At 51.7% G+C, this 23,564-nt stretch overlaps 1 protein-coding gene and 1 long non-coding RNA gene across 6 annotated transcripts in view; one reads left to right on the top strand and one right to left on the bottom strand.

Moving 5' to 3' along the window:
- Positions 1-168: 168 nt before the first annotated feature.
- Positions 169-23,564, bottom strand: part of Ppp1r16a (protein phosphatase 1 regulatory subunit 16A) — a 24,703-nt gene continuing 1,307 nt past the window's right edge. For 4 of the 5 annotated variants that reach the window (XM_016007632.3, XM_076556203.1, XM_076556204.1 and 1 more), the window contains exons 2-11: positions 4,079-5,051; positions 3,409-3,479; positions 3,182-3,327; positions 2,242-2,345; positions 2,044-2,168; positions 1,819-1,944; positions 1,658-1,733; positions 1,448-1,577; positions 1,071-1,233; positions 169-792 (exon numbers count right to left, since the gene is read on the bottom strand). In XM_016007632.3, the coding sequence (XP_015863118.1) occupies positions 418-792; positions 1,071-1,233; positions 1,448-1,577; positions 1,658-1,733; positions 1,819-1,944; positions 2,044-2,168; positions 2,242-2,345; positions 3,182-3,327; positions 3,409-3,479; positions 4,079-4,337 (1,575 nt within the window). In that variant the 5' untranslated portion in view covers positions 4,338-5,051 and the 3' untranslated portion in view covers positions 169-417. Of the gene's footprint in view, positions 793-1,070; positions 1,234-1,447; positions 1,578-1,657; positions 1,734-1,818; positions 1,945-2,043; positions 2,169-2,241; positions 2,346-3,181; positions 3,328-3,408; positions 3,480-4,078; positions 5,052-11,905; positions 12,068-23,564 lie in introns of all 5 variants that reach the window. The other variant, XM_076556205.1, reaches the window with a different exon arrangement.
- On the top strand, positions 1,194-4,223 carry LOC121824503 (uncharacterized). Its single transcript, XR_006066416.2, has 3 exons — positions 1,194-1,346; positions 2,297-3,727; positions 4,089-4,223. It is a non-coding gene; the product is annotated as an uncharacterized LOC121824503 (long non-coding RNA).

The following is a 23,564-nucleotide window of genomic DNA, read 5'->3' as shown; positions in this document are numbered from 1 at the left end:
AAAGGCTGGGCTCCTTGCCTGGGGCCTTCAGCTTCCCTCCCACAAAAGCTGGGGCTGCCATCTGCAAGATGCCAGCATGCACCTACAAGTTTGGGTGCTCCTGGGCATGGGTGGCTCCTAACCCAGCAGCATGACCTGCCCCTTCCCCAGTGAGACACGCGGGGAGACTCAGTGGCAAACCGCCTTTATCAAGAGTCACAGGATAAGCAGTCTGTGGCCCGAGGCCCACAGGTACAGCTCTGCATAGTCCATCCCTGAGCAAGGTGGCCAGTGTCCTGGGCTGGAAGCGGGTACAGGCTCTGTGCTGGCTCCCCTACAGCACTGGGCACGTGCTGGAGTGGGCCACCAGGCCAGAGATCATGAGGAAGCCTCTGGCTGGGCATGGGGTTGAACCCTGCCATACTGAGGAATCACATTTCACATGAGCAAACAGCATGGCCTCTTCTCCACAGGAGCCTCCTCCGAGGGGGCGGTGAGCTTGAGCAGGGGTGGGTCCCCAGTTGTCCTGAAGCCACAGTCAGGCTGGGAGGTCTCAGTGTCAACAGGCAGGCCAGGTTCAAAGGTCTCGGGCCCTTCCGGGCCAGGTCGCTGGAGCTTTGCAGCTGCCCGCTGACGTTTAAGCTCTGCCAGTGTGTGGTGTGCCTTGTCCCGGACCAGGGCTTCAGGGGCAGCGCTCTCCGCAGGACTCAGCTGATAGGAGACACTCCGGTCCAGACGCTTAGAGTACAGGTGCTTCCCCGGGAGGGCCCCTGCTTGGCCATTGTGTGGTCTGGCCACCTCAGAGCTGTCTTCCTGTGGGCAGAGCCGGGAGCCCAGAGGCCGTCAGGAGGTGGTTTTCTCACCTACAGCGGCCTTGGGCTTCAGGTTATGTGAAGTGGGGGCAGATGGACTTGAAAGTGGGAAGGTCAGCAGCCGACGAAAACCTGAGGCACTAGCCCATGAGGAGCAGGGGTCACCGGGCCTATCACCTCCATAGGGGGCTAGCGAGGCTAGAGGACTGGGTACTAAATAACAAGACCGCATGCCCAGACGGCTCCAAATCTGGGACAGGACAGAGGCTGCATGCTCACCTCCGGGGGCTGCAGCCGGAGCTCAGCATCTGTCTGCCTGTCCTCATCCTCTGGAGGTTCTGGACTGGTGAGTGGTGACTGCTGCCACACGATGGCCTCTTGCGCATGCTCCTTGCGATACAGGTTGGTGCGGTGTGTCAGGCTCACTCGTCTCACCACCTTCCTGGAGAGAGAGGAAGCTGAGACATCGTCACCCAGCTCACAACCTCTGCCCACACGTCCTATGGGGTTCTGCGGCCAGCTGACATCCCCCGGGGCAAAGCCTGGGTCTGGCAGGTAGACCCCAGTGACCTGCAGCGGGAGGGAGGGAGGGAGGGAGGGAGGGAGGGAGGGAGGGAGGGAGGGAGGGAGGGAGGGAGGGAGGCAGGGAGGCTTACCCACGGCTGCCCGCACTAGAGGTCCGCCGGCGAAGCAGGGAGCGCTGTCGGCCCTGGGCCCGCAGGAGTGCATCTTGTTTGTGTTTGAGCTCCAGCAGTTTGGCTCTCACTTCCTCATCACCACACACATCTGGGAAGAGATGGACAGAGGTGTCACAGGCGTCTCCATGGCCTATCCCTTCTGCCAGATGTAGGCAACTCCACACTCACCGAGGGGCGTCTCGTCCACCAGAGATTTTCCATTCAGATCAGCCCCATGGGCCACAAGCAATTCTACCAGGTGCACCTGCAGGCAGCCAGCAGCAGCTGCTTGGCTGAGGGCTCCACTGGAGGCAGGAGCCGACCCTCTCCCTGCTCCTGCGCACACTCACCTGGCCCCAGTAGGCTGCAGCGTGCAGAGGCTCCCAGCCATCCTGGTCCTTAGCGCTCAGGCTGGCTCCTTGCTCCAGCAGCAGGCCAGCCACCTCACTGAACCCATTAGCAGCGGCGATGTGCAGCTGCAGGCAGACCACTCAGCCCTGCATCCCAGCCCCCAGCCCCACCCCCCTTCCAAGTACCTGCCCAGGACAGACACCCCCAAGTGACTGAGTCCTCACCAGAGTGGCCCCATGGTCCAAAGGGTCACTGAGGTTGGCCCCAGCATGCAGTAGGCTCTGGAGGTCGTTCAGCATACACAGCTCTGGCACTGCCCGGGCCTCCTCAATGCTGTCCTGGGTGATACCTGAGGGGCAAGCTGGCTCAGAGAAAGCATGACCTAGGGCATCACCCCTTGTGGGCAGGCACCGCACACTCACCACGATTGGCCATGGCCGTCTCGAGGCAATCCAGTGTCTGTTCATCCTCACACAGGTCGTAGGGCATGTTCCCATCGGTGTTGACTGCCAGGAGATCTGCACCACTACAAGAAGATTGACAAGCCACCGCCTCGGTACTTCCAGACAACAGCTCCTCACTCAAGGAGTCCTCAGTCCCCAGAGCAAGTTCCACTCAACAGAGGCCCTCAGTCTGGGACTGTCCTCAGGAAGAGAGGGCAGGCAAGAGGAAATCCAAGCTCCAGCTCCTGCTAGAAACGCTGGCCTCGGGCCTGGCTGCTAGCCCTCAGCCCTAGATCCTGACTCCAAGCTGGACTAAGCAGTCTCTATCCACCGAGGCGTCAGGTTTATGACACCCATCCACCCCATAAACATAGTAGAGGCAACCGCAGATGTGCGAGGACTCTGGGGCCCCCAGAACACAGAAGGGGTGCCTATGCCTGGTGGAAGAGCAGAACCGGGATGCCTGCAGTTCATCACCAGCTCCAAGAGCAGCCCAGGGAACCTGCTAGCGACACACCCCTGATGCATTACTGGGGTACCTGTGTGTGACAGAGACTCTCTGCTCACACAAGAGTGACCACGCTTCTATACTCTGACCCACGAGAGAAGCTCTTGAATCTAGAGAAGCCTCCTCTGTTCCCCCTTCCTTGTTAGGGGTGAAGGCCTCACTTGCACCCTGGCACTTCCTCCTCGGTGGATGGTCTCTCCATTCCCCTCCCCTCCTTCCCAACACTGACCAAATGGCACCTTCCTATGTAAGCTGTGGAGAGCCCCTTGGAGGTCTAGCCTGCCGAGCAGGTCAAGGAGCACAGTGAACACACTCTTCCCCTGGATCCCAGGGAGGTTGACAGAGGAGGTAAAGACAGGAAGCAAACCAGAGGGGTCACCTGACCACCACCTGGACACCCAGCAGGCCTACCGTGAAATGAGGAGTTCCACCAGATGCAGATGGCCGCAGGTAGCTGCAGCGTGCAGCGGCGTCCAGCCCTCACTGTCCCGAGCATTGACGTCAGCCCCAGCCTCCAGGAGCTGCTGGGCCATCTCTTGGAAGTCATCGATGCAGCACTGCAAACAGGCAACCTGAGCCCCACCCCCTGACCCCGAGCCACACCAACACCCCCCACCCCCGACTCCTGCGGGGCTCACCTGGTGCAGTGCAGTCAGGCCGTCCTCGTTGGCCAGGTTGGGGCTAACCCCACTACTAAGGAACTGGCGGACTGCAAGAAGGGGAAGGCAGGAGGGGTCCTCAAGAGCTAGCAGCTGCCTCTCCCTCCAGGCCCCAGGAGTTACAAGCACGGGGCACAGGAGGAGAAAGGGGCCTGCTAAGGTTAGGCTTGTCTTCACACTAGGGAGATTGCAGTCAAAGCAGGGCCTGGGTGAGTGTGCTGCAGTGCCAGGCCACGTGTGCTCTCTCTCGGACCCACACTGGACCTGGCCGACATCTGCTCCCCACCTCTAACCAGAGGTGAGCAATGCCATCCCACTCTGCAGAGAAGGGCGTGGGCGCCGTGCATGGAGAGAACGGATGGATTCACGGCAGCCCTGCACTGTTCGGAGGTAGTGATGGCTGTCAGCCCAAGCACTACTCTGTAACCCCATGTCTACCCTGTGCTCCAGCCATCCCATAACTGGCTTTCCTCACACAAAGACCCCTTGCATGCACCCCTATTAAGGACAGTGGACTACTGGTAGCAGAGCTGGGACTAGAGTCCAGGGGCTACCGACAGTTCGAGGCCAGGTTGAGTAACACCCAGCAGGCCACACCCAGGCGGAGGGGAGTGCCTGTTGTGTGTGCCCTGCCCTGGGACTCACTCACCTTCCTCCAGGTCGTTTCGGGCAGCCGCCTCCAGAAGTGCCACGCTGGGAGGGAAGAAGACCTGCTTCCGAGGCCCGAGGCCAGACACCTCCTTCCATGGTTGTTCCCTGCGGCCCTTCTTGCCATGGGCCTCCTTCTCAGCCTGGGCCCACATCTTTACCTGCTGGGCACGTCGCTTCTGGGCATGCTTCAGCCGCTCCTGGGTGCTCATCCTGCCTACCATGGGCATCTCTGCCAGCAGCTCCAGGTGCTCGGCCATGGTGGTGGATGTCTGCCCACAGGGCTGATTGGGGCACCACGATTCGGGTTTGGGGGGCCAGGCCAAGCCTGAAGGGTGGGGCAGCTGGCTGGACTGGCACCCTTGGGGGCATCCCCTTCCCAAGACTTGGTGCCCTCTCTCCCTGACAAGGCTGAGATGGGAGGCCCCACACTATGACCAGGCCCAGCTGCCCTACGGGGCAGAGCCCAGGCAGGGAGGGCAGCGTGGCAGGGGTGGGGTGGAAGGTGGGGGGGTGGGGGGGGAGCCTGCCGCCGTTCCCCAGGCCGCTCTGACACCTCAGCTGACACACAGCGCCTCGCCTCCCTCTGGGGTCAGGGTGCACACAGCCTGTGGGAAGTAGCCCTAAGACCCGGCCGGCCTCAGTCCAGGGTCTGAAGCTAATTACCCAGATAACAAAGTTCCAGCTTCCTGGCACCCTGCCTAGGAGAATGGAGGGCAGGGCCAATCAGCAGCAGGCCCCTGGCAGCCCCTGGCAGCCCCTGCTCTTCCTCCATGCTGGCTGCCCTCAGTCCTCTGGCTCATTTCCAGTCCGCACAGCTAGTCTAAGGAGGCGGGCAGCAAAGGCCAGGCGTATGGTCAGTCCTGGGGTCCCAGCTTCCGGTGTCCAAGGGTGACAGTCTCTAGGCAGCTAGGAGACAGGAGACCTGTCAATGTTTTCTCAAGGGAGCCTCCCCTTCCAGACGTCACACACACCTGAGGAATAAATACGAATAAGGAAACACAGCGAGGTCAGTCACGGCAAGAGGTGAGGGGGCTCCAGGAGTCCTGCGCGGGACCCACCTTCTGCCCACAGCACACCGAGAGTCAACAATGTATCCTGGGGTGCTCTACCCTCTACCCTTTCCTCCCCACACACTCAGGGAAGAGTAGGACAAGGGGGATCTCAGACCCCTATCCATCCTTTCCAGAAAGGCTGTGCAGGCTACACAGTGAAAAAGAACCAGGAGGCTTGCCTACTAGGCTGTCCAAGGCCTTCCCAGGGCCAAACTCAGAGTCCTGGCTGGGCTGGGCAAGGGTTCTTCCATGATAGATAGCAAATGGGCTTGACAGACTGCCTCCCCCCACTGTGGCCTGGCATCTGCCCTGCTCCCGTCCCGGAGCCAGTTCAGGCCAGTCAGTATTTCTGCCATCCTGAGTGGCACTCAGCTGAAGTCATGGGGACACCGGCATCCACACGGAAGAGGAACTACGAGCTATCTCCCTGCCCCCATCGCTACACAAAAGGGGAGATGTCCTGACGCCCTTGTCCTGAAGAAGAGAAAACCTCCGCGGCCAACAACAGCTTTTCAAGTAGAAAGCACGCTGGCTTTTGGGTCTCTGGTCTAGCCCCATGTGCAGACAGCTCTCGGGCCAGCCGGGTGCAGTGGGGAGATAAGCAGGGAGCTGCCCCAGACTGCCCCAAGGCCGTCTCCCCACTACATAGGGGAATTCCTGTGGACCCACCTTTCTGATCTTTCTGGAACGTGTCTGAAGACAGACTGTGTGAGCTGGGATGGGACCACAGGGGAGCCCAGGGAGTCCGGGCATACCACACATAGAGCCCACCGAAAGAGTCCTTACTCCAAGGGCAGTCCAGCCCAGCTCCAGCACATGCTGAGCTCTAAGCTTTCAGTCCCCTGACTCCAGGAGCTGTCTAGCTGGCTTTCCTCCAGAAGCTAGCCTCAAAGGGAACAGGGCAGCTGAAAGCCAGTGGGCTCTTCTCAAGTTCTAGGAGGAAAGCTACCCACTCCTAGCTGAGTCTTGTCTGACCCCGCTGACCCTGACTACGGTGTGGTTCCTCTTCCTAGCCTGCCAAGGTCATGAAGACAGCTAACCTATAAGGCTTGACGGCCAGTCCAGCAGCTCTACCAAATGGCCACAACACCACACCCAGGCCCAACGCCGGCTGAGCTGGGCAGCTCCTGCCCGACCTCACAAGTCCTTCCCAGAGCCTCTCTGGAATGTCAAACAGAGATAATTTGGTTGACTTACTCCAGATCTGGGCTTCAAGCCTGGCTGATCTGAACCAGGAATGTGGGACCCAGCACAGGGAAGCCTCCTACAAGGACTTTGACCCCAATCCCCACCCTTCAGCCTGACCCAGTCTACAGAGTGCCCCATGGAGCAGCTGGCCTTCATCACACAAGGCCAGCACCCTAGCCCCAACCCATTCTCCACAGCTCCAACGAGAACACAGCCAATCTCTGGGGGCTCTCACCTTCCCTACCCTTCCCAACTGTACAGCCCTTCAGGAAGCACTTACTATCACCCCCAATTTGTACTCAGGAAAACCAAGCTATTATAGCCTTAGCTACAGACAAAACCAATTCCAGGCCAGGCGGTGGTGGTGCACGCCTTTAATCCCAGCACTCGGGAGGCAGAGCCAGGCGGATCTCTGTGAGTTCGAGGCCAGCCTGGGCTACCAAGTGAGTCCCAGGAAAGGCGCAAAGCTACACAGAAACCCTGTCTCGGAAGAAAAAAAAAACCAAAAAACCACAATTCCACTGGCTGAGAAAGCTACAGGAACTGACTCCGGTAGGTCTAAGCACTCCAGACCCGAGGGACGGACGGACGGGCTGCTGAGATAGCCCTGTCCCACCAAGAATCCTTTATCAGCTGTCCAAATGTGGCCCACTGTCCTGCACTGACAGTTCCCATCCCATGTGCAGCCAGCACGGCCCTGTTAATCACCACAGCACAGCGCCTTCTGACCCGCCACATGTGTCTGCAGTGAGCCCACGGCCTGGCAGCTGCAAGGAGCCTAAACATGGGGAACGAGGAATGGTATGGGTGGGGGCAGACGACCCAGAAATGGGGACGAAGGACAGGTGTCCAGAGAAAGGACAGACGAGATGAGAGAAAAGGAGGGAAACGTTCAGAGTTCAGCTAGAGAGTGGGGCAGCAACCCAGTGCACCTGCTGCAGGCTCCAATGCTCAGATGGACCACACAGTGCACACCTGGAATGTTTCTCTCTGACACCGTCTATTAGGACCCCCTATCACTAAAGCCCATTCAGCAAGTCACGGAGGCAGAGAGAGAGACCTCATGCCTCTGGCTGCACATCACAGGGGAAGCTGGCACCTTAAGACACGGGGCAGCAATGTGGCAGCTGATGAACGAGTCCCTGCCTGTGACAAGATGAAGTCAACCAGCAGAGTTTATTTGGTCCATAGCAAGAAAGGTGCCCCCTTAGAAATCCATACTTATGGGCAAGCCAGAAGCCGTAAGGTTACACCGTTCTGTAGAATAATACCTATATGTTCATTTCTGTCGCAAGTCTGTGCAGATCAGTGTCTGCGGAGATGGCTGCAAGATGCTGCATGGATGCAGAAGCTGACAAGACTCTGGATAGACAAATATCAGCAGTCAAGAAAATGGCCCGCAGGCGTGTGCACAGGCATTTTCTCAGGTGGGAGTTCCCGCTTGGAGTTCCCAGGCGACTCGTCTGTGTGGTGTTGATGGTAAAGCCAAGCAGTACAGTGATGACCCCACCTGTGCCCTCCGTACGGCCAGCAGCCCCCTGAGACTTCCTTGTACCATTTCTACTCCCAGACAGCACTCCTGGGTGTGAAATGAAAGTGGATTTGCGCCGGGCGGTGGTGGCGCACGCCTTTAATCCAGGCAGAGCCAGGTGGATCTCTGTGAGTTCGAGGCCAGCCTGGACTACCAAGTGAGTCCCACGAAAGGTGCAAAGCTACACAGAGAAACCCTGTCTCGAAAAACCAGAAAAAAAAAAAAAAAAGAAAGTGGATTTGCTTATCCAGATGACAGATATGGGAGGGCCCAGCCCACTGTGGGCAGTGGCACCCCTGGGCAGGTGGTCCTGGGTTACATAAGCAAGCAAGCTACGTAAGCCATAAAGATCAAGCCAGTGAGCAGTGTTCCTCTGAGGGTTCTCTAGATGATGGACTGTATCCTCTCTCAAGTTGTTTCTGCTCAGTGTTTTATCACAGCAACAGGAACCTAACTAGATAAAACCTAACTATGATGAAGAGAGCTCTAAGAAACAGCGCTTACTCAGTTATTTAAAAATAAAAAATAAAAAAAAAGATATGCCAGGCAGTGGTGTGTATCTTTAATCCCAGCACTTGGGAGGCAGAGGCAGGTGGATCTCTGATTTCGAGGCCAGCCTGGTCTACAGAGCTAGTTCCAAGACAGCCAGGACTACACAGAGAAACCCTGTCTTGAAAAACAAAACAAACAAACAGAAAAGATATAAGATCAGGCTGGAGGGATGGCTCAGTGTTAAGAGAACTTACTTGGTTCAGGACCTAAGCTCAGTTCCCAGCAGCCATCAGGCAGGTCACAACCACCTGTGATTCTAATTCTAGGAAATCTGACACCAACTGGCTTCTGTGGGGACCTACACACATATACACATAAATAAAAAGAATAAATGGTGCACACCTTTAATCCCAGCACTTTGGGAGGCAGAGCCAGGCAGATCTCTGTGAGTCTGAGGCCAGCCTGGGTTACAGAATGAGTTCCAGGATAGGCTCCAAAGCTACACAGAGAAACCCTGTCTTGAAAAGCCAAATACACACACACACACACACACACACACACACACACACACACACACACACACACAGAGGCCAGGCAGTGGTAATGCACACCTTCAATCCCAGCACTCAGGAGACAGAGGCAGGTGGATCCCAGAGTTCAAGGCCAGCTTGGTCTACAAAGCGAGTTCCAGGATAGCCAAGACTACACAGAGAAACCATGTCTTGAAAAAAAAAAAAAAATGAATGAATGAATGAATGAATGAGAGAGAGAGAGAGAGAAGAATATACAGAGAGGGGCTGGAGAGATGGCTCAGCGGTTAAGAGCACTGGCTGTTCTTCCAGAGGTCCTGGGTTCAATTCCCAGCACCCACATGGTGGCTCACAACCATCTGTAATGGGATCTGGCACACAGGCAGAACACTGTATACATAATAAATAAATTTTAAAAAAGAGAGAGAGAGAGGCACGGGAGAGATGTCTCAGTGGTTCAGAGCATTGGCTGCTCTTGCAGAGGACCCGAGTTCAGTTCCCAGCACCCACTTCAGGCAGCTCACAACAGCCTGTGACTCCAGCTCCAGGGGATCTGAAGCCCTCTTCTGCCCTCTAAAGACACGGCACACACATACACAAACACACTCACACATAACTAAAAATAAATCTGCCGGGTATGATACACAACTTTAATCCCAGCACTCAGGAGGCGGGCGGATCTCTGTGAGTTTGAGGCTAGCCTGGTCTACATAGTGAGTTCTGGGTCAGCCAAACCTACATAGTGAGACCTGTCCCCAAAAATTAAAAAAAAAAATCTATTTTTTAAAGATATATTAAAAAATAAAGGCTGGAGAGATGGATCGGTATTTTTCAGTAGTGAACAGCAGTTATGGCTGCTCTTCCATAAGACCTAGGTTCAATTCCCAGAACCATATGGTGGCTCAGAACCATTCATAACTCCAGTACCAGGGACTGACACCTTCTTCTGGCCTCTGAAAGCACTGCATGCATGTGGTACACATATAAACATGCAGGCAAAATACCCAAACACACAAAAATACATTGTACAAAAGCAAGCTTTCATAAAAGTTCAGGGTGGAGCACAGCAGTGAACCTGTGACCTCCAGAACTTGAGGGACTGAGGCAGAAAGACTGCTTGAGGCCAAGCATCTCAGCCCATCCTTGGAAACATACTGAGATGCCATCTCAAAGACGGTGTAAGGGCTGGAGGTGCAGCTCTATAGTAGAGTACTTGTCTAGTAGTCACAAGATCCTGGGTCCAATCCCCACTGTTATAGACACATACACATACACACACACACACACACACACACACACACACACACACACACACACACACACACACACAGCAACAGTCTGTGCATTTATAATGGGAAACATGAGAAACAGCCACAAGAATAAGTAGAAGTGGGAACAGGTATGGGGAAGTACTTGTGCTTGGTACAGAGTAGCTGACCTTAGACCACATGAAGATTACTCTCTGTAGAAACTATGTTGAGAGCTCTGTACTGGGCAAGGTGAGTGTCAACCGCCCCTGCACAGGTCTACTTTAGCACCTGGAGGAAGAAAGCCCACAGGCACTGGGCAAGGAAAGGTCAGGAAATGCGGTAAGGCCACCTGGACAGCCAAGCCATCATGTAGCATCTCGACTTCTCGAACCAATGAGAGACACAGTGAGATGGCAGAGACTGAGGGACGTGAGGTGGTAAGGCAAGGAGCCATCACACAGGAAGTGGGCAGGAAGACATTCCAGGGGAACAGTACACATTAGGAGGAACAGGACTGGGAACAATAGAGAGCTACATGGGAGGAAGGGGCCAAGAGGGCAGATGGAGGAGCCCTCAGAGACAGACTGCTGGCATTTCCAAGTCTAGAAAAGTGCCCAAATGGCAGTGATCATCAGGGGTATAGACAGAGCCCATGGCCCCCCTACAGACACACGAGGTCCACACAGACCCAAATTGGGGAAGGCTTCAAGTGCTGGCAGTGGAAGCTGCCTGGGAAACAAGACGCTCTTCACACCAAACTAACTCCAGACAGCATACACATGACCTTAAGAAAAAGAAAGCCAGCCAGGGGGTGGTGGCGCACGCCTTTAATCACAGCACTCAGGAGGCATTGGCAGGCGGATCTCTGGGAATTCGAGGCCAACCTGATCTCCAGAGTGAATTCCAGGACTACATAGTGAGACCCTGTCTTGAAAAACAAAAACATTAAAAAAAAAAAAAAAAACCAAAAGAGTAAAGGATGAAGGAAGAAAATGTTTCATAAGCTTAACACACACACACACCACAGAGCTTTCTAACATGACACAAAACCCAGAAACTGAAAGGAAATCCCACAAATCGGATTACCCTTAGTTTTCACATGTCTGCATTATAAAAAGGAGACAAAATAAAACCTATATGGCACACTAGGTAAGGTGACTCACACCTGTAAATCCAGAACTCAGGAGGCTCAGATGAGGATCCCAGTGAGTTCAAGGCCAGCCAGAACATTATATCTACTACATAACATTATATAGCATGCACTCTCAGATCCTGACCCATTGGACTTAGGCACAGGCAGCACAGAGACCCTCACAGCTCTCAGCATGCTGAGGTAGATCCCTGCAGCTCAGCAGCAGCCTTGCAGAGGGAATCCCTCACCACAGCATTAGCCTAAATGGGAAGGAAGCTTTGACCTATGCCCCACATGTCCCCAAGGCCTAAAACCCAACAATAAGTTTTTGAATGTGTTCTGTTATGTTTCCCAAACAGGTTCTCATTATGTAGCCCTGGCTGTCCTTTGTAGACCAGGCTGGCCTCTACCTAAGCAATGATATGCCTCCTAAGTGCTGGGATTAAAGGTGTGCACCACCACCACCACCACCACCACCACCACCACCACCACCACCACCACCACCACCACCTCCGGGCTGATTTAATGGTTGCCGGTGGGCCACACCCTCTCTTGGGGACTGCAGTTTCTTAGTGCTACTCCCATCCCAGCCACCACCCTCTCAGTGGGTTACTAACTCACCCACATGGACGCTTTGTTCCTTACTATACCTGCAAAACACTGTCTCCTCTCCATGGAGTCTTGTCCCATACTGTAGCTGAATTCTTGATGGTCTGAGTATTGTCATGGATAATCCTGCAGGTCTCTGCCACCTCACAGTTGCAGTCGTGACCTCTTCCTGCTAATGCCTCTGTCCCAACTGTATCCTCCACCTAGTCACCAGAGTACATGCCCCCCCCCCCATAGTCTCAATGCAAATCCCCATTCCTTCCCATTCCTGTGCCCCTAACCCAACCCCAACACTCCAGCATTCACACACACAGTTCTGCTTTTATCCCACTTCCTTCCCTGCACCCAGACCAGCCTCAGTTCTGAGCTCTCTGACCCTCTTGCATCACTGAGGGAACCAACAGAGCTCCTAACACGGACAGAGCTGTCTGGTCCTGAGTGTCACAGCCTAGATGCTATAGAAATCTCACTGCTTCCCTGCCCTCAACTGAAACGTGCATCTCGAAAAGACAGCATCAGAGGAACCCTCAGTCTGCTATCACCAGAGTATCCGCAACACAAATACTTACTAAGAAACTTAACAAAAGGCCTGCACAGAGAATCATAAAACAATACTGACAGATAAGAGACAAGACCTAAGTAAACAGGGAGACACCTCATTTGTGGTCAGAAGACTCAGAATTGTAAAGTGAGTGCTCCCCGAGTTCGTCTGAGTCTGTGCAGTTCCAACAGTGCATTTGAAACTTACAATGCAAATGTGCATGGAACAAGCAGGACAATCCTGAACAAGCGAGTCTGATCCACCTATGCTATTACATATTACAGTTTATTATGAACTCAGTAACTGAGCCCCTGAGTGTCTGCTGAAGGATAAAGAAACAAAGCGGGGAGCTGGGGAGCTGGGGAGGGGGTTCGGTCAGCCAAGTGCTTGTTGTGCAAGCGTAAGGATCTGAGTTACGATCCACAACATCCACATAAAGCCAGAGGTGTGTGTCTGCAACCCCAGCGGAGTGGAGTCGGGCGACAAGCAGATCTTGTAGCTCCCTGGCCAGCCAGTTTAACCAAATCACAGAGCTCCAGGTTTTTGTTGTTGTTCTTCGAGACAGGGTTTCTCTGTGTAGCCCTGGCTGTCCTGGAACTTGCTCTGTGGACCAGGCTGGCCTTGAACTCGGAGATCTGCCTCCGCCTCCCAAGTGCTGGGATCAAAGATGTGTGCCACCAACACCAGGCTACTGAGCTCAGCTTTAGTTAAAGACCCTGTCTCAAAAAATAGGGTAGAGGTGGCATGACGGTGGACACCTTTGATCCCAGCACTCAGGAGGTAGAGGCAAATAGATTGCTGTGAATTCTGAGGCCAGCCTGGTCTACATAGTGAGTTCCAGGCCACCTAGGGCTACACAGTGAGACCTTGTGTCAATAAATAAATAAATAAATAAACAAACAAATAAATAAATAAATAAATAAAGGAGAACAATTAAGGATAATGCCAACCTCTGGCCTCTCCATGCATATGCACACGTGTGTACACATACCACTGTACACGTGCACACACCACTGTACACACACACACACACACACACACACACACACACACACACACACACACAAAGTGAACCTGGGCTGGAATGTAGCACAGCTGGTAGAGTGCTTGGCCAGCATGTACAAAGCCCTGAGTTCAACCCCCAGCATGTCATAAAATCAAGTGAAGTAGTGCATGCCTATTAATCTCAGCATGTGGGAGGTAGAGGAAGGAGGATCAGAAGTTAAAAGTCATCCTGGGCTATACAGTAAGTTTGAGGCCATCAGAGGCCACATAAGACCCTGTCTCAAAAAAATAATAAACAAAGCCAGGTGGTAGCTGCAAAGGCCTTTAATCCCAGCATTTAAGGAGGCAGAAGCGGGAGGATCTCTGTGAATTCAAGTCCAGCCTGGTCTACAGAGTGAGTTCTAGGACAGCCAAGGCTACACAGAGAAACCCTGTCTCAGGGGGGTGGGGGGGGAAGCAATGAATAATAATAATAATAAATTAAACAAACCAGTGAGAACTAGGCACGGTGGCTCATATCAGTATTCCCAGTATCCTGGAAACAGAGGCAGGGGTATCACCATAAATTTGAAGACAGCCTGATCTACATAGAGTTCTAGACCAGCCAAGATTACACATCAAGATCTTGCCTATAAAAACAGGTAGGTTGGGCGGTGGTGGCACACACCTTTAATCCTAGCACTCGGTAAGCAGAGGCAGGAGGATCTCTGCTAGTTTGAGGCCAGCCTGGACTATAATGTGAGTTCCAGGACAGCCAGGGCTGTTACATAGAGAAGCCTTGTCTCGAAAAACCAGAAAGAAGAAAAAAAAAGACCTAAACATGCAGCCACCACAGGAACAAAACTATACTTGATATTAATCTCAAAGAAATAAAACAATCCGGGGCAGGGGAGGTGGCTCAGCAGTTAAGAGCACACACACTTTTCTTCCATTCCCACATTGGGCAGCTAACCTGAGTTCCAGGAGATGCAACCCCCATTGGACTTTCTTGGGCATGCATGTACACACACACACACACACACACACACACACACACACACACACACACCACATGCATAAATAAATAATAATAGTAAAACTTTAAAAACTCCAATCTATACACGAACGTTCACAAGAGCTCTATTTCTAACAGCTAGAATTGAAAACAGCCTGTCCGGAAGAGGTGGACAGCTACAGAAACTGTGGTCTGTTCCAGCTGTCAAGTATGGTCTAGATGGATGCTGGCAGCAAAAAGGTGGTATGCTGTAAGATGGTTGGTGGAAGGCCAGGGCGGTGGTGGTGGTGGCGGCGGCGGCGGCGGCGGCGGCGGCGGCGGCGGCGGCGCACACCTTTAATCCCTGCACTCGGGAGGCAGAGGCAGGTGGATCTCTCTGAGTTCAAGGCCAGCCTGGTCTACAGAGCGAGTTGCATGGCAGTTGGAACTACAAGAGACACCCTGTCTCTAAAAAAAAAGAGACTGTTGGTAGAGTAGTCCTAACACGGCACATACCCAGTGCTGTTCTCCCACAAGACCCGGGTTCAATTCCCAGCACCCACACAGCAACTCACAAACATCTTTAACTCCAGTTCCAGGTGATCCAGTACCCTCTTCTGGCCTTTGCAGGTACATATGTGATGTACAGGTAGGCAAAATACATAAGATAAAAAATCTAAAAAGACACATGTAATGCCAACATCTTGGGAGGCTTAGGCAGGAGTTCAAGGTCAGCCTGGGCCACAAACAAGACTTTACAAAAAAGAAAGAGAGGGAGGGAGGGAGGGAGGGAGGGAGGGAGAGAGAGAGAGAGAGAGAGAGAGAGAGAGAGAGAGAGAGAGAGAGAGAGAGAGAGAGAGAGAAAAGAAAGAAGGAAGGAAGGAAGGAAGGAAGGAAGGAAGGAAGGAAGGAAGGAAGGAAGGAAAGAAAGAAAGAAAGAAAGAAAGAAAGAAAGAAAGAAAGAAAGAAAGAAAGAAAGAAAGAAAGAAAGAAAGAAAGAAAGAAAGAAAGAAAGAAGAGAAAGAAAGAAGAGAAAGAAAGAAGAGAAAGAAAGAAAAAAAGAAGTTCTTGCTGTTGTGATGGCTAAAGCTTGTAATCACAGAACAGAACCCAGGAGGCTGAAGTAAGGATCAGGAGTTCAAGCCCAACCTCAGTCTCAGCTGCATAGTAAGTTCCAGGTTCACCCTCACACCCTGGGCTATAGGGTGATACCCTATCTCGAGAAAAAAAAAGAGAGGGAGAGAGGGAGGGAGGGAGGGAGGGCGGAAAGAAAAGAAGAGAAAAAGAAAAGAAAAAGAAAAAGCAACACCAAATACTTAAAAGACCAAATGATTAGGCCAGACCCTGTGGTGTACACCTTTAATCCAAGCACTCTGGAGGCAGGTGGATCTGTGTGAGTTCCAGGCCAGCCTAGTGTACATACCAAGCGCCAGGCCAGCAAAAACTACATACTAAGACCTTGTCTCTACAAACAACAAAGACTAGACCATGGGAGCTATGAATGACTGTAGACTTCTCATGCCACCACAGGTGTCTGTGGGACAGAGGCATGTCCTAGCCATCCACACAGGTGCCAGTGGGACAGAGGCATGGCCTAGCCATCCACACAGGTGTCTGTGGGACAGAGGCATGTCCTAGTCATCCACACAGGTGTCTGTGGGACAGAGGCATGGCCTAGCCATCCACACAGGTGCCTGCGGGACAGAGGCATGGCCTAGTCATCCACACAGGTGTCTGTGGGACAGAGGCATGGCCTAGCCATCCACACAGGTGTCTGTGGGACAGAGGCATGGCCTAGTCATCCACACAGGTGTCTGTGGGACAGAGGCATGGCCTAGCCATCCACACAGGTGTCTGTGGGACACAGACATGTCCTAGCCATCCACACAGGTATCTGTGGGACAGAGGCATGGCCTAGCCATCCACACAGGTGCTGCTCTACAGAATCACAGGTCCAGGCTTCCCACACAAGGCTCACTGAAGCTCCATAGTGTGTCGTCACAGAGGATGTGGAAAGCTCCTCTCACATACATAAGTCACAAGGATAAGTGCTGTGGGATGATCCTTCTCTACACTGTGAATATGTGTTGCTCTCACTGGTTGATAATACAACTGTTTGGCCAATGGCAAGGCAGGATAAGATCAATCAAACTGGCAGAACAATCAAACTGATGACTTGGATGAGGAGGGGGAGGATGAGGAGGGGAGGAGTCAAGAAGCAAGGTTCAAGAGGACTAGTAAAGCCACAGTCATGTGACAAAACATAGATTAATAAAAATGGGTTAATTTAAATGTAAGAGCCAGTTAGTAATAAGTCTAAGCATGAGCCGAACATTTATAATTAATATAAGCCTCTGTGTGGTAATTTGGGAAGCAGCTGCTGGGTATTTGGGAACAGGCAGTAGGGACAGAAAACTCTGCCTCCGTCTACACATAAATAACCTCCAGAGTGCCTGGTCTCACCAGAAATAAGGACCAACAGGATAGTCTGAGCAGCAGAACTGTGGAAAAGAATTAGTTGTCATGGAACCCCAAGTGAACAGAACTGCCATCAGAAGGCACCTGAAGGAAGCCCTGGGACGTCAGAATAAGTATCCCAGTTTCAAGCCAGAGAAAGCTGAGAATCCACAAGAGAGAGGCTTAGGTTTCTGGGCTCACCCTGTAGAGTCCAGGCAACTTCACAACCACGGCCGCAAGCCAACAGGTATGTCAAGCCAGCAAAGGAGGCTGGTTAGCAGCCCCATTAGGACCCTTCCCCCACACCCTAAGACACCTGCTGTCTGACACCGCTGCCCCCCCCCCCCCCGATTTCTTCAGTAGGGCTCCACTTCTGCCTGCCTGTCTCTAGACCCCTGCAGAAGTTCTGATGTGTAACTCGTGAGCAATAGCTCCTGTGGCTCCCCATGTTCAGCCTCAACCACTCACCAGGCAATGGACTTGAGCTCACAGCTGAAGTGTCCTCAGTATCAGGGTCCTTGCCACGAGTCCCTCCACTCTATCTCTGCAACTCCATCACTGTGACCACCACCTGGGTGGTCCTCTGCTCTTCCTATTTCATTCATTCCATCACTCATTCACTCCCTAAGTGCTTTCTGAGCTCAACCTTTTCCTAAGGCAGACCTCTTCCTCTGAGATGTGGGTTTTTTCTGGGCCCCCGAATCATTTAAGGGACCAGCACAGAGCTCAAATGTGCCCATCATGTAAAGAACCCAGTGTGTCTGGCCAGCAAAAGCCTATGGCTTCTTCCCTACACTCCTGCAGACCACTCACTCTGCAAGAGGCCAACTGGCCTAGAGACACCCCTAGTCCTAGGGAGGTCCACTGGAGGCACTGACCTTGTCTCACAGCCCTAAGAGCAAACCCTCAGCCCCAGGTGAGCCTCTAGATGACACAGTCCTAGCTGGCAGCATGACCACAATCCTGGAAGAGAGCCAGACCAGCCAACTGAGCATTTCTCACATCCCTGACCACAAAGTCCTCAGAATAATCAAATTTCTGTTTGTTGTTGTTTCAGACAGGGTCTTACTTTGTAGCCCAGGCTGGCCTCAAACTCACAGAGATCCTGCCTCCACCTCTGCCTCCAGAGTAGTGGAATTAAAGGCATGAACCACCATGTCCAGCTTCCAACTCACCCCCAATATTTTGAGACAGGGTCCCTTCACTGTAGCCCAGGCTAGCCTATAACTATGGAAGCCAGGATGACCCCAAATTTACAGGAATCTTCCTGTCTGACCCTCCTACACGATGGGATTACAGGCTTGAGCCACCACACCCAGCTCAATGTTGATTTAAAAACACTACATTTGGGAGTGATCTGTGTCTAGCCAGAGTACACCAGACTTCAAAGCACTCTGTCCATCTCTGCAACCCAACCGTAGCCACTCAGGTGGCTGTGACGTTCCCATCTCCATGTGAGTCCACTCCAGGCTCCAGTTTCCCTTTGGCTCACAGTCAGGGACCAGCCTGAACCTCAGCCCACCTGTGTGCTGTGCATTATCAAGAGTCGCCTGTGCCTCTCCGCCGGGGGCAGTGGTGGTGCACACCTTTAGTCCCAGCACTCGGGAGGCAGAGCCAGGTGGATGGATCTCTGTGAGTTCAAGGCTAGCCTGGTCTACAGAGTGAGACCTAGGACAGGCACCAAAACTACAAAGAGAAACCCTGTCTCAAAAAAACAACAACAAAAAAAAGTCTCCTCTCTGGGGAGGTGGAGCTCTGTGAGTTCAAGGAAAGGTTGGTCTACATAGCTGTAGCAAATTCCAGGCCAGCCAGTGGAATGTAATGAGACCCTGTCTCAAAAAACAAAACAAAACAAAACAACCATGTGGTGGTACATGTCTTTAATATTAGCACTATGGAGGCAGAGGTAGGTAGATCTCTATGAGTTCAAGGCCAGCCTAGTCTACAGAGCGAGCTCCCAGACAGCCAGAGCTGTTACACAGAAAGCCCGTCTCAGGGAAAAAGAAAAGAGGAAAGAAGAGTTTCCTCTCTGGGGACATATCTCAGTTGGTAGAGTGCTTGTCTGATATGCATGAACATGGGTGAGTTCAATACCCAGCATTGTATAATCCAAATAGGGGCTGGCCATGTGGCGCACACCTCTAGTCCCAACACTCAGAAAGAGGCATGTGGAACTCTGAGTTCAAGGCCACCCTGGTTACAGAGCAAGTTCTAGGACAGCCAGAGAAACCCTGTCTCAAAAAAAAAAAAAAAAACCGTACCAGGGTGGCACATGCCTAAAACCCTCTTGCTGGAGTCAAAGTTAGAGCCTAAGGCCCGGCTGCCCTAACAAACCACACATGACCACCTACCCTCAATAAGCCAATCACTGAATCTATCTATCTCCTGAGGAGTGTGCATGCCATGCAGCGCATGTGGAAGTCAGAGGACAGCTTACAGGAGTTGGTTCTCCCCTTCCACCACAGAGGACCCAGGGATGGAACTCAGGCCATCAGCGGGGCAGCAAGCACCTTTACCATCTTGACCACACTCAATAAAACAACTAAAAGAACCAAATGAAGAGCAAAAAATGATGTATTCACTTGTGGCCACACTGGGAAGAGGGACAGGGAGATCCAGAGATAATCCCCTCCCAAGGGAGTCTGCTTCTCAGTGAGCCACACTGCGTACATCCCCTTCAGCGTTTTACTACTAGTTTGTTTGAATTGGCTTAAGGAGGAGTGACCAAACCCAGTTTATTGGGACTGTTAGGGTCCAGGCTCGGAGATTACCTTCAGGAACAATCCTAGCACTCCAAGCTGAAATAGGAGGCTAAGTAGTTCAAGGTCACCCCTGAATCATACAGCCACTGGAGGCCAGGCTGGATCATGGGAGACTCCGTCCCAAAAAAGACTTTTAAGTCTCTTCTCTGATCCTGCTGCACACGCCTCTCAGCCTGCTCGTGCTCTGGTCTCAGCTGCTCTTCTGTTCTCATCTAGGGCTCTGTGTTCTTTTTCAGTGTCCCCACTCCCCTGACATAAGCAGGAGAACTATACGAAATTCAATGTTCCCCTATTTTTTGATCTACAAAAATGAACATTATTGCTGGTCAGTGGTGTCGCACACCTTTCGTCCAAGTGCTTGGGAGACAGAGGCAGGTGGATCTCTATGAGTTCAGGGCTACCCTGGTCTGCAGAGTGAGTTCCAGGACAGCCAGTGCCACACACAGAGAAACCCTGTCGGGGTTGGGGGGGTGGAGATGACACATTATTTAGCTCAGTAACGACAGGGCTGATTGTCCCATGGGAAGGACCCATATAAATGCACATATAATACTTCCAGCCAGCTCAGGACCCAGGGCTGAGTAGAGAATCTGGAAAGGTCCCTCCCAGACAGCAAAGGAGGCTCTTCAATCTTCCTCGTCAACTTCCTTCCTTTTGCCATCTGGCTCCAAACTAGATCTAATTAACTCAAAGCGACATGTCAAAGGCTAGCCGCAGACATCTGCACTGACACTCCGTGAGGATGAGGCGGGAAAGAAGGAAGCAGACAGAGAAGAATCTAGTACCCCCAGGGACTGCTTCCCATGTACTGTCCTGCTTATTCTCCACTGAGCTGGGACCCCCTGTAAACTGGAAACTAAAGTCTGCCAGGCACAAAAGCAACACAGGTGACAAAAGGGAGCTTTGAAGAGCAAACAATAGATTGTTCTGACTCAAACTTTGGCCCAGAGAGACCGTGACTCAAATACACACGGGCAGGTCAAACACCCTGGGGGCCAAGCTGCCGGCTATGGCAGCGTTTTGGAGCTGTGGACAGAAGCAGCACAGTCCTAAGGGTTCCAGACTTCGAACAAGGAGTGTAGGGTCCTACAGTGAACAATGGTCATGCTTCTGATACTCCCCGTATACACTTTATACACAGGACGTGATCCACGGAGACATCCCCCCCACAAAAAAACCACCACCACCACCAACAACAACAACAAAAACCATTTATATTTAGTTAGCAAACTCCTGGAAATGAGATGGGAGAAAAAAACAAGTGGGAGCTGGCAAGACACTGATCTAGCCCTAAAGTCACTAAGGAACAGAGCATGATGAAGTTCAGCTATCTCAAAGAAGTCGGTCATGGTGGCACACAGATGGGTACTTCAGAGAGGATCAAAGTCAGCCTCGGAAGTCTGAAGCCAACCGAGACGATACAGACCTTGTCTCAAAACAAAACACAGGCAGGGCGTGGTGGCGCAAGTCTGTAATCCCAGCACTTGGGAGGCAGAGGCAAGCGGATCTCTGTGAGTTCCAGGACAGCTAGGGCTGTTACACTGAGAAACCCTGACTTGGAAAAAACAACAAACAAACAAACAAACATCCATACAAACAAAATCCCTCAAGATTGTCAAATGTGGTGTAATTCTGGTAGCCTGCTCTACATACTGAGTTCAAGACCAGCCTGGACTACAGAGTGAGAGCCTATCTCAAACAAACTTACACAGGATATCACAAGGGCCTGGGGATGAATGAGAAAGCAGCTTCCCCCTGAACATGGCTTCTACTCAAGATCCACAGACAAAAATGATCTAATTTGCACACCTAGTTCTAAAGAAAGATCGATGTTGTTCCCATTTTAGCACTACAGGACTTCGAACCTCAAAGAATGAAATGTAGCTTTAACAACCCAGCAAAAAAAAAAAAAAAGGAACAACAACACTACTTTGTGGGTACATTCCCGAAAGAGAAACTACAGGCTGCTTACCTACGCGGTCATATTCACAGCAGCAGCATTCACACTAGAAAAGAACGGGAACCATCCAACTACCTTCAACACAGGAACAAACAAGACTCGGCACAGTCATGCAGTAGAATATTACCCACCTATAAACAGGAATGGAATCCTGACACATGCTTCAAAGGTGTAAGACATAAAAGGCCACATTATTATGATTCAGCCTCTGTGAGCACTTATACGAGGAAACAGAGTACAGCACAACCCTCCAGCACTGGAGGAGGGGAACAGGAGTTCTTGTTTAATAAACAGAAAGTTTCTGTCTCAAAGAGTTTGGAAATGAAGCCAGACATAGTGATCTACTCCTATAACCAAAGAATTTGAGAAACTGAGTTCCAGGCTTGCCTGGGCTATACATAGCAAGATCCCATCTCAAAATAAAAATCTGAGTGCTGGGGCAGGGTATAATGGCATAGGTATGTAATCCCAACAAGGAAGCAGAGGTAGAAGGATGACAAGTTCAAGGCCACCCTTGTTATATAGTTAAACAAAGAAGAAAGGCTGATGTAGTAGGTAATAGAGTACTTGCCTAGCATGTGAGATGCCCTGGGATTCTTGCCCAGGATTCAATCCACAGCATCACCAAAACCAAACCAAACCAACACCACCATCCTCGCCTGACACACACACACACACACACAGGAACATACTACAACAACTATAGGCCATTAAAGGATAAAAACAGGACCACTTCAAACAATTTTTTCCTGATTTTTCAGGGTTTCTCTATATAGCTCTGGCTGTCGTGGAACTGGCTCTGTAGCCCAGGCTGGCCTCAAACTCACAGAGATCCACCTACCTCTGCCTCCTGAGTGCTGGGATTAAAGGTGTGTGCCACCAAACCCAGTGACCATAAAATAAATCTTTTAAAAATTTATTTTAGAAATAATAATAAGGTAGCATTCAATTCAAAAATACCATTCAATATATGATAGGAAATACAAATTTTATTGAAAGAGCTCTTTAGTTGTGTGTGGTCTGGGGCTGATTTTCTACAAAACCGCCGAAGTGTCTTGAAGGGAATCATGTGGCTGGCAAATCTGAAACATTTTGAGGTTTTCTGAGCCCAAGCCTGTCACATTTATCTGGTACTACCACCGTTATCCCTTATCCCACCTCAAAATCACTGTTGCTTCTGTCTGGAAAGTTCCCCCATTATATCTCAGAACCACCTAGGTCATACCTTAATCTTAAATATTACCTCTTTAGTAGTCTCTCATGGCTACCTTATAACTCTCTTATGTCATCATGTTTTCTTTGACATGTCACTTACACTTCACTTACTGCAGTTTCCTTAGAGTTTAGCCCAGTGCCTGACTTACAGGAAGCTTTCAGTAAATGAGGAACAAACAGACAAACAATCCCTCAATATGTCAGCACTGAGTGTGAGTACACCACAGAGTGGACATCACTCTGGTGTGCATGTTACTGCTCAAGGGACATATAAGAGGAAGTTCCAAGAGAGCCTAGGTGGGGAGGAGCCTGTGGCTGCCTCGGATATCTCGTTTTGACCAGTAGGTGGATGTGGAACAGGCACTGGAGTGGGACACAGTTGGGACAGAGAAAGTGTGGAACCTCAGGGCTGGGAGTCTGTTGTCTGTGACCGAGACACTTCAGCCGCCTGTAGTGAAGCCATTGCTTTAACCAGCTGGCGAAACAGACCACAGCACAGAATCCCTCAGACAGTTCAGTTCCCAAACGGAGTTCGGAGTATAGAAGTCCTGCTGCAAGACGCCTGCTAGCCCAGAACAGCGTCCAGTAATACCCAACCCTGGTCATGAAGAAGCAGGGGGACCAACTAATGGAGAAGAGAGGCAGTGGCCCAGGCCTGTAGCCACCAGCAGAAACAGGTGGGAGGCAGAAACAGGTGGAACTCTATGAGTTCAAGGCTAGTCTGGCCTACACAGTGAATTCCAGGACAACCAGGGCTAGGTAGAGAGATCTTGACTCAAAAATAAAT

The sequence above is a fragment of the Peromyscus maniculatus genome, chromosome 20 (assembly GCF_049852395.1).
Source record: "Peromyscus maniculatus bairdii isolate BWxNUB_F1_BW_parent chromosome 20, HU_Pman_BW_mat_3.1, whole genome shotgun sequence".
Classification (NCBI taxonomy): Eukaryota; Metazoa; Chordata; class Mammalia; order Rodentia; family Cricetidae; genus Peromyscus; species Peromyscus maniculatus.
Note: the sequence above shows the minus strand (reverse complement) of the source record. Positions and strands in the feature narration are given on the sequence as shown.